The sequence below is a fragment of the Cyprinodon tularosa genome, unplaced genomic scaffold (genome assembly GCF_016077235.1).
Source record: "Cyprinodon tularosa strain WSP-4 unplaced genomic scaffold, ASM1607723v1 ctg12, whole genome shotgun sequence".
Taxonomy (NCBI): Eukaryota; Metazoa; Chordata; class Actinopteri; order Cyprinodontiformes; family Cyprinodontidae; genus Cyprinodon; species Cyprinodon tularosa.
The window spans coordinates 972,081-983,268 of record NW_024038003.1 but is presented as its reverse complement, the minus strand read 5'-3'; the positions used below and the strand labels follow the sequence as shown (position 1 = coordinate 983,268).

At 36.8% G+C, this 11,188-nt stretch overlaps 1 protein-coding gene across 1 annotated transcript; it reads right to left on the bottom strand.

The window, feature by feature from the left end:
* Positions 1–1,313: 1,313 nt before the first annotated feature.
* On the bottom strand, positions 1,314–10,316 carry LOC119773304 (spindlin-Z-like). Its single transcript, XM_038270251.1, has 5 exons — positions 10,180–10,316; positions 9,536–9,577; positions 7,497–7,756; positions 6,646–6,879; positions 1,314–2,454 (listed from the first exon to the last, which is right to left on the bottom strand). The coding sequence occupies exons 2-5, from the start codon at positions 9,553–9,555 to the stop codon at positions 2,249–2,251; spliced, it is 720 nt and encodes a 239-aa protein (XP_038126179.1). The 5' UTR covers positions 9,556–9,577; positions 10,180–10,316; the 3' UTR covers positions 1,314–2,248.
* Between the last annotated feature and the right edge of the window lie 872 nt (positions 10,317–11,188).

The window sequence follows — 11,188 nt, the reverse complement described above, 5'->3', positions numbered from 1 at the left end:
TTTTAAGTCAGAGTGATGTCAAGCTTTGGAAAACAACCACATAGTACACCATATTGTTGAAAACGTATGTTAAAAAAAACAGACTGGAATTTGCAAAACTACATGTTGATAAGCCACAAAGTTTCTGGGATAATGTCCTATGGGCAGAGAAGACAAAAACTTAACTTTTTGCACAAAAGGAAAAACTATGCATATCAAGAAAATAACACTGTCCCTAGTATGAAACATGGAGGAGGCTATGTTATGCTCTGTAGCATGCTTTGCTTCATCGACACTGGGTGTCTTCATCCTCTGCAGGGTCCCATGAAATCCTAAGACTATCAAGGGGTTCTAAAGACAAATCTGCTGCCCAGTATCGGAAAGCTTGTTCTCAGTCTTAGGTCATGGGTCTGCAACAGGATAATGGCCTAAAACTCACAGCTAAAAACAGCCAACAGGAGAACATAGGACTTTCCTGACATGGCCTTCGATAAATCCTATTGAGCATCATTGGAGCTGAAACATGCCTTCTGGAAAAATGCCTTCTTCAAACCTGAGGCAATTGGAGCAGGTTTCCAATGTTCCTACACTTCAGCAGCTTTGAGGACCAACTCCTGACATGCCTGCTTTACATCATCCTCCCTAATGACCTAAGCCATAGACTTGGTAAACCCAGGGTTACAGTGGAAGTTTTTCTGCCTGTAGCAGTGAAACCCGTAAATATTTCACTACTGTACATGTTGCAGTCACTCCATTCAAATGGAAACAATTTCTACTACAGGTGGATGACCTGAGGATGTCTGAGACCTGGATCAGTTTTCTCTAACCTAAATCAAGCAGAACTTCTTCTCTCATAAACCATTTGCCAGAATAATAAGGATTAGCATATCTTATGAATTACACTAAGCCTTTAAGCTTTTTTTAAGCCTAACTTACATTTGTCATAGTTCCAGATTCAGAAACAATTAAGCTAACTGAGGCTAAAATACACTGCCTCTTTTTATAGCATCATATGAACCTTACAGGTTTAGACGTCTGGATATTTAACCCACGGATCAGAATTGTGGATTTCTACAAATCTCTTCCTGATATCTTTTTAGAAAATGATCTACTCAAACAATTATATGCAAGTATATTTACAGCCTCCAAAGGGAAATAAAGCCTGGACTGAAAAGCCACTCATCAACAAATAATTGCACACATCTTAGCTCAATCTAGATACCTCAATTAACCTGTCATGTTTTTAGACTGTGGATTGCTAAAGTGAACCATGCACATGGAAAAGATGCAACAAGAACAGATTTAACGAGAACAGATTTTCAACCAAACAGTTATTTTCATAAAAATGTTTTATTATATTTACATGGACAAAAACATGGTCAGGGTCACATTGAGTAGTATTTCTTTTTTTTTTTGGCAAATACTAAAGATGCAAGTTAAAAAATACTGAGCAATGTAAGTAGCCAAATCCAACTAGATAGTGTGCAGCACAAACAGTTTGAAACAGCCCCACATGAACACCAGTATTTCTGATACAAGATCATAGTGTAGAAAACATACAGTTTACATGATGAAACTAAACAGAGATATGATACATTGCTTCTTTTTTTTTTTAAGATCACTCTGTTTTCTATTCACAACTTGAGACACGGTCTCATGAATGCAGTCACACTTCAACTCAAAGTGGAGTTCACTGGGATGGAGAAAATGATCACAATAATTAACGAGTTTTACTTCAATATTGAACATACTGAGGCTGACTCAGTGACATAAAGCACAGCCGAGTTCCTGTTTTGGTACCAGAAACACGGCAAGATGCACCACAAGAAAATAAATATGTGAAATGAAATCAGAGTAAAACAAAGATGGATAAGCAGGAAAATTACCGTCTCTTCCTTTGATTTGTTTATTATAGGAGTCAAAGTGGAGTTTATGAGTGAAATAAAAAAATGGGATTAAACTAAAGCACATGTTTAGCTCCACTTCACTTGTTGGTCTTAAGACATGATTTATTTACAGTGAAAAAAATATAATTGTTATAAATCAAGTTTAACTTGAAGATTAATAAAAATAATTAAAAAAATAGGTGAAAAGTGTTGTAATATGAGAGTAAAGCAAGTCGGTAGGGGAATAAGAAAAAAAAATCTTGGGTCTTGATGTTTGATATTCTCTTCCTGCTTCGGAAAAACTTCCATCTTTAACACTTGACCAGGTAACGACAGGCCAGAGCCAACTTAAAGTGAAATGCTGAAACAGGGACAGTCAGTTCCTAGGTGGTCTTCACCAGGTCGTAGACGTGAATGTGGACGTCGTCGTCATATTTGATGTAATAAACGGTGGGCTTTGCCGGGACCTGGTAGATGACCAGGCCTGTCCTCTTCAGGCCGTTATCGGTGACGTACTCCACCTGTTTACCCACAAGGTTCTCTGGCTCCTCGCCTGGCTTCCTGTCTGCCGGCAGCAGGTGTTTGTTCTCTGGAAGACCAAACATAAGCAGTGGGTAAAATAAGATCGATACAACTCAAACACAGTTTATAGCAGCTTGTTAAAACAACATTTGTAGTCTTAACATGGAATTAAACTACCTACATGGATGCATGTGTTTGATTCAGACTTTGAACAGCGTGTTGATGAAGCGATGCGTATCACATTACAGAAGTTAGGTTACTAAGTGTATTTGTGTTAAAAACTTTATCTGGATTGTATGTTACTTGACAACAAAAATAGCACTTAATTATAAAATAGATGGTAAAAGATAGATGGTTTTAAAGTTATCTTACAAAAGTAGAAAAACCCTGACAGGTCTTCCATTAATTTGTATTCTGCCCCTTTAACCCATATGGAAAATCACCATTTGCTACAAATATAACTACAAGTCTTTAATTCTGCTCTACCTTTGCATACCAGCCTAATCAAATTGAATGAAGAGCAGTAAAATAACAGAGTCTTTATTCCTATTTTGGTCTTTTACTGGAATATTCTGACAATATGTTTATATCTAAACCATTTCCTTGTTTGGTTGTGTGCTTAGGCTCATTTTTCATCTTTTAGCTTTGTTCATCAGCTCTCAGCAGCTTATATCCCTCCTAAAGAAAAGCTCAGCATGATGCTGCCACCATGTGAGGATGCAGTGTTCAGAGTCATGTGTCGGCCCTTTCCACATCAAGACAAAATGAGGTGCAAGCACAAAGTTATTGAGACAATCAAGCTTTGTATGTACTACAGCATCTTTATCAGCGCTGTTTACACCCAACTTTTTCCTAAGCCGTTTCTATAAATATAGCATGTTCATCTTTGTGTGAACTCGGCCTCAGGCTATTCATAACATCTTGCATTTGGACGCAAGTTCAAATTTGGTTACACCTGCCTTCTTTAAACATTTTACTAAACCTCTAGATGACTGAGTAAACTGAAGTTCTTATATTTTTCAATCAATGTTTTCCTTAAACATTATCAGGCCTCATGCAAGAACCGTTCATACGAACACTTTTTTTTATTGTCCGTTTGAGTTATTTATGATAAAATGTCGTATTCATAATTTTTCCTCTATTTCTAATCTCTCAGATATGAACAAATCTGAAAAAGATTTTCACAAAATGACTACATTTGTTTTACTTGGAAGCAATTGTCCATTTTATTAGGCTGCATCAAAAGCCCCAGTTACACCACCCTTCTGAAACCGATCTGTGACGAGTTTGCAACAAGCTTGGATCAGTTACCCGCGCCAAGCTCGGTTCCTTATGACCGTTTGTACTAGGCTTGTCCCGATCCACGTATCGGATCGGGACGCCGATATTGGCAAAAAAATGCATATCGGCAAAGCATGTAAAATGCCGATCCAGACTGCCGATCCAGTTTTAAAAAAAAAATCCGGTCCGTATTTTCCAGTTTCGCCGATTGAAACGATCCATTCCACTATTTTGCGCCAGTGTTTCCCTGTTTTGCATTTTTATTCAAACTTACAGTAATACTTGCACCTTTAACTGTTTACGGTTTTACTGTTCACTGTGCAATTTCAGATTGCTATTCGTAATTTTGTCCAGTTTGTGTTTATCTCTTAATAAACAGGTAAGTTTGTTGTTACCAATCATTGTGTTTTATTCAATCTCACCTAATTCAGCTGGCTAGATGTTATCAAGAGTACTAAAACCCTTTTCAACATGAGTCTTACAACTAAGGCTAAATACTTTAACTTAAACTTAAATACATGCTCGGATAGGCTGGTATCGGCCAGTATCGGTATCGGATCGGAAGTCCAAAAACAATATCGGTATCGGATCGGAAGTGCAAAAACCTGGATTGGGACATCTCTAGTTTGTACACAAACTAGGGTTGTACACTAACCCTAACCACACTAGCACGGTTCCTCTCCTCCTAGTGATGATCTATGGTACTATTGCTCTTTAGAGGTGAACAAGCAAATTAACAAGGCGGCGCCCATAACATTAGGGAAGTTTGGTTATAATTGTGATATATTTTTTTGTTGTTGCAGAGATTCAGGTGAAGAAGGCAGCCTTTGGTGAATTTACTTGACAGAGTAGCAAAGTAGTAGCCTGGGTGCCAGTCCGAACTTAGTCCCGCCCACAAGGTTTGAGTTCGGGGAAGTTCGGTCTGGCTCTGCTCCATAATAGTGCGAGTATTATCGCCCACTGTCAGGCGATCCAATCAAATTGTCAGGGCGGGCTTTATACCATGATGGACAGATGAGCAAGAGTAACGTAATCAACCACGTGACCAAAGCGCGCTTGGGTGATAACAATAATGGCTGCCGCTGGAGAGTTTGGGTGAGTAGATTCTGCTATTAGGTCTGTTCTAGAAGATATCGACAGCAAATTAATTTTAAAAGAGGAACAGAGAAACGCGATCAAGTCTCATATTCTTATTCTAGGCGTGAAACTGCACGCTTTGATTTTTGTGGACAACAACTATGCCTCGCTTAACATACGTCACGCACTCCGTTGCTCTTATTGGTTGTAGGTCTATCCAATTGAGTGCAGAGGCATTTTTTTTCCTGGTTCGTTCGAACCAGCTCTATGGAGCAGTATCATACTCATATTCTGACTAGAATTGAGTCGGACTACGTCAGGCTAGCAAAGTAGTAGACAGAGTCAGCTTTTGGGAATTGGATAGGCCAAACAATAGTAAATACTGCTAAGCAGAATCATCACTGGAAATCGTGTGGAACGGTAGGGAAGTTAGTATTTTTATGAATGTATGTTCATGATTACGGAAGCAGACTGTAAGGAGATGACGCGGTCTGCTCATGCACTCTTTGTTATCTGAGAACTGAGTCAGAACTGAACCGCGCTGAGCCCTACTGATGAACTAGTACCAGTTTAGCGTGGTTTGGTTGTGTCTGACACGGTACGGTTCAGTGTTGCGTGCCATTTACACTCAACAGTTAACTCGGTTACTATGTTTGGACCGATCTCCGCATGGTTTCAAAAAGGTAGTTTAAATGGGGCTATTATGTATGGTAATATGCAACTCAGCAAATAAAAATTAAATTTTTATTTGCAGATGACAAAACTATCAGTTACTACACCTGCAGCTGGCATTTTGGTATCCAAGGAACACTGGTTTAATTTGTTGTTGTTTTTTTTTTGTCAAAAGAAAGAACAGTCAAAGTTTAAGCTACTATGGAAATAACATCTGGAACAGAAAATATAATGAAAGTTCAGCAAAATTGCTTCACATTTACGAGGATCATTTACTGAAGTTAAGAATGTTTGGATGCGTGTTCGTAATAACCCACAGTAGAAGAGGTAAGAGAAATGTACAACAAGAATATAAAAATGTTGCATTAGACTTGATGGTTCTATTGTAATTCCCTTTTTAAAAGCTAGATTAGTTAAGTGGAAGATTAGTAGTAGTCATGTTCTCCCACCTGAGCTGTGGAGCAGCTCATCCAGAGATTATAGACCCCTTGGTTGTTTCTCTGTTCATTATTACTCTCCTTGATTTTCCATCCATATCATAGTTACTCATAACCGAGGCTGGGTGATACGGCTTAAAAGTCTAATACATTTTCTGTCCTCTCAAATTTGATGAATCCATCTTGTTCTGTCTCTTAAGTTTCATAATAACATGACAAGTATTACCTTCAAAAACTAGCTTTAATTTCAATCATCCCCTCTGGGGGGTGACCTTAATTTGAGGAACAGAATTTCAGCTGGGAAATATATTTGTAAATAATAATGTCTTAAAATAAATTACAAATACAACTAACCAGATGTTTGCAACTAGTGATATCACACAGAAAGTATAGTTTGTAACATCTGAGAACAAAAAGTGTTGAACTGATGTCCCTCTGAGTGATGGAAGCCCAAGGAGTGGATTAGTGTTAAAAAATAATAATAATAATAATAATAGCAACAAAAAGAGAGATTTTCCATAAAAAGTATCTTCATAAAAAATATATAAAAAACCTTAACAGATTTCTTTGTGGTTTTTGGCTCTAAAACTAAAAAAACAAAAAGGAAGGTAAAATAACCTTTTCCAAGGGTTTATTTACAATGAGCCAAGAAATAATTTGCATACATTTTTTTAGAATTTTTTTTTTGTTTCTGTGTTTATCATCTTTTTCTCATAACACTTCTCTAAAAAAAATCTAAACTACAAAGAGCTGTTGAATAAAATGTGACACTAAAGCTCTCATTACTGTACCTGACTCAGGCAGGACACGGAGGTCTCCGTCCTTGTAGTCGTCCCACAGCTGGTACATGTATAACACCGGGTCCTTCTCGTAGGTGATGTAATACCAGTGGGTCATGACGGGGGCTCTGGACAGCACCATGCCTCGCCACTCGTTTTTCTCCCCATCCTCCTTCTCAAACAGATGCTCCACGGCTCGACCCACAAGCTCCTCGGCCCCAGGAGGCACCTTGATCTTATTGTTTACTGTAAGGAGAGAGGAGTCCCTTCAGAAAGCCTGAAAGCTTTATGGATCCAAAATAGATATATGGTGCACCAATATCTAAACATCTGACAAATAAACAGACAATTGATATATGTTACCCGATTTCAGCCTTATATCAGATTTTAAAATATTTTTTTAACCATTAAAATATAGATTGAATTCTTCTTTTTAGAAAATTTGGGAAACTATAAACATCCTTTATGTTGTTTCACTTTTTGACAAATAACAAAGTATGTTTTTGAAGCATCAGCATCAATCGTTATCCTTTTTATACGCAGAAGCAATCTAAAGGTCCTTTGTGGGGACTATTGGCCTAGTGGGTTAGAGCAGTTTGTTGTGCTCCGAGAAGGTTGCAAGTACCCGGTTTGATCCCCACAGCCTTCACTCTGGGTTCCTGAGCAAAACCCTTAAGCCCTAACTGCTCCCCGGGCGCCACACAATGGCAGCCCACTGCTCCCCGAGGGGAAGGGTCAAATACAAAGAGTGCATTTCCCCATCGGTTTGACAATAAAGGGATTTTTACATTTACAAGTAGCATAAACTAGATATGTTTAATCTAAACTAGTTCAGAAACAGTTATAAACCACAACATGCTTACCAACTTTTTCTGCCAAAACCTGCAGGTTGGACACTCGGCTGTCTTTGAAGAGCTCAATGCCATAAACGCAATCGAAGCCGTCATATTTCACCATGTAGAGGGAGCTGTTGACACTAAGGCGCTCCAGGACGGTGCCTTTCCATTTAGTCACACTACCCTTCTCCCTCCAAGTGTGCTGAATCCTGCGGCCCAGGAGGTTATCCGGGTCCGGGCTCAGGGTTGACGCCGAGCTTTCACTCAGCTCTCCACTGCTACGCTTCCTTTGATAACAAAAGAATAAAGCCATAACATTCAAGTCAGTCTTTAACTGTTAACTGAAGGATCGTTACGTTAAGGTTGTGGTCAAACTGTTTTATTTGTTTTTACTATGTAACTTTATCATATTTTTTATCTTTACTTGCTTTTATTTTCATTCTACTTTACTGTTTAATTCATGTACAGAAATTTTTAATTGTCTTAGTACCGAGTTGTGGTTTATAAATAAACTTGCCTTGCATTTTAAGAAGTTGATACAAGAAAAGGGGATCCTATAACTGAGGTTTATGGGGTAAAAAAAAAACAGTAATTCAAAATGAATTGAAATAAAATCCCTTAAAATTAGATTTAACAACAATCGAACCAGTAATAAGGTCTCAAAACATGTCATTTTAATTAGTAAAAAAATCAAATTATGCTTATTAAAAGTTTTTCTTAGGTTAATTTTTGTCTTTTCCCATAAAAGTCAGACATCAATTTGGTCTTTTTTTTATTCATCAAAGTGTTTAAAATTTCATGAAATGGAAATCTAAATTTAAGAGACAAATCAGCATGCAAGCACAAAGACAAGACAACAGTTTCACAGATGTGTACAATGAACTTTCATAGAACACAGCTGGGGTTATACTACCAGGTTTAAACAAGCCTACGTCATGCAGGAGGCATGATAATATCCAGAGACAGCACACTAAAGAAGACAATAAGGCTACTCATTTAGTTGAAATTAATATCGAGCGGGTCTATCTCTCCCTCACACAGTAATGAGATGTAAGCAAGGACAGTGCTGCTAGATTTATCCATTGTCAGATTTATTCACAGCATAGGGATGCATTATTTTAGGAAAACATCCAATAATACCAATGAATGTTGCAGATAACTCACATTAAATAAGTGAAAAGTGTCTTATTTAAAACATTTACCACTGTAGTTTCTTAATGACTATAAACCATTTAACATCCCTTTGCTTTGTGAAACCATCATACTCCACTAAACAAGTTTTGCAAAGCATATTGCAGGAACAGAGACCTTAAATGCTGCTTAATAAGTTGACATTAAATACAGTAAAATCAATGGTCATACTGCAACACATACAATAATATTACAATAATAATAAATTTGCCATATATTGTGCAAATCTAGCACCATATGCAAAGGGTTAGAAAGAAGACAAAAAGTCCTTTTTTCCCTTTATGAATTCTTTTTCTACTCATTGACAGGATTTTCACTATTTTATTTACTTATTTGCATAAATTAAAATTTGTTAAGAATCAACTGATTTGATAATTGAGTCCAATCTACTTAAACCAGCATAAAGGTCCAGATGAATAAAAGGCCTAAAAAGCATTAGACTTCGACAGATTTGGAATTTTGTTTACACAAGTGTAAAACAAAAACAAATTTCGTTGCAGCCTTGAAAAACAGTAAAAAATATATAAAAATAGAAATATAAACATATGACTGTAAATTTACAGTTCTAACATTTTCTGTTTTTTTTTTAACATAATAATACTTAATATATAGTAAATATTTGTAATTATAATAGTTTGTTGCTTTGCTCCAATATGAACCTTTAAAAAGTCTAGAGCTGTTTTAATTTTTAACCTACACATAAGATCTTGTACCCTTACAGATTGCAACTGTTTTTTGTTTTGTTTTGTTTTGTTTTGAGGGGAAATCACTTTTGGGGATGTCTTTGGGCTAACACCCTAATAACAGTGTCAAATATAAACATTTAAATGTATATTTTATTTTAATGATACTATGCATGTGTCTGTTTAACTTACCTGCCCCGTTTCTTTGACATGTTTCCATAAATCCAAACAATTCTGTAAAACACAAAACGTGTCCGTTAGTCCAAAGTCAAAAAAGTAATCCTCAAAGACAAAAATCTTGTTAAAGTAATCAAAGTGAAACAAGTTTAAGTCCGCAGCTCCAAGCTGAATCATCCATAGACAAGCAGGATTGTAAAGAAACAAACAAAACCGGATGTAAACAAGCCTGCGGACTAAAGCCACAGAGCTAACTACCTTGATTGAAGCTATCTACAGGTTACATATTTATGCTGCTAACAATATGGCTAATACAAATCATAGCTCAGTGCTGCTAAATAAACACCCCACGGTCACCTATATTATAAAGCCATGGCGCGCATAACCGTTAACAAGCTAAATAACTGGATTTCAAAGCCGTTTAGTCACGGTATACTATGTGTTAGAAATATTTGTAGAAACTTGTTTTCTGCAATTCTGTACACAAGCTAGCCGAACAAAAGGAAATGCATCGCCATGTACGCGCTAATTTTGCACCACTGCGACAGCGACTACAACAAAGGAGGGAGAGAAACAGACAAAATGAAGGAGATGACAGCTTTTACTAGGTCTACGGAGTAAAACGTTTAAAATTGGTCAGATGAAGGTGTTAGCCCTACCTGATCAATAATTTCACATGTGATTTGTCTTTGCTGAGAGAATTCCTTCACCTATCGCAGGGCGGAAGCGACCCTGTTATTAGACTACATTTACCAGGAGGCGCGCATGTTTCGCATAGCCTTCTGGGAATTCTTGCCAGCGTAATATAAAATCTTTAGAGGTTTCTATTGATTTTGAGGATGATTTATGTTATCTACTGGCTTTCACTAACAGTGATCGGCTGGCCTCCAAGGCTTACATGTGAAACCCCTTGTTTTTTACGGAAGAGGATTAGGGCCACTGAATTTTTTTAAAAAAGTTTACTGATTTTTAAATATTATTTCAGTTTAATATTGGGAAAAGTCTTGATTCTGACTTTAATCTAAGAATTCTCACTTTTTCTCAAAGTTCTGACTTTTTTCTCCGAATTCTGACTTTAAACTCAGAATTCTGACTTTTTTCTCTAAATTCTGACTTTAATCTCAGAATTCTGACTTTTTTCTCTGAATTCTGACAGCTAACTAGCTCTCTTGTTTTAATGACCTTCTGCTCTTCCTTTAATGAAATAGCATCACTGGGGACCTCTCAGACACATAAAAATTCGCCTAATTCCATAATTTTCCACAAATGTATTACTGGCCCTCCCAAACAACTCACATCTTTGTTAGTGAAACTGAGTGGTCTATCATTTCTACCTTCATGGTGCCCATCTACATTAAGATCCAAAATTCTGAGATTAAAGTCAGAAGTCTGAGATTAAAGTCAGAACGCTGACTTTTTTCTCATATTATACTGGAATGAAATTTAAAAATCAGTTAACTTTTTTTGCTTTTTCAGTGGCCCTAATACTCTTCCCTTGTTTTTACATACACCGTATGAATAAAAACAAATATTTGTTTCTATGTTTGTCATTAAATTAGACTAAAACTGTCTAGATTTCGGTAAAACAATTTTTACTTTTAAAAAATGTTATAGGCGTATTTTTTCTTTTTTCTATTAAAATTCAGAGGTTAGATTTAGTTTGTGCTT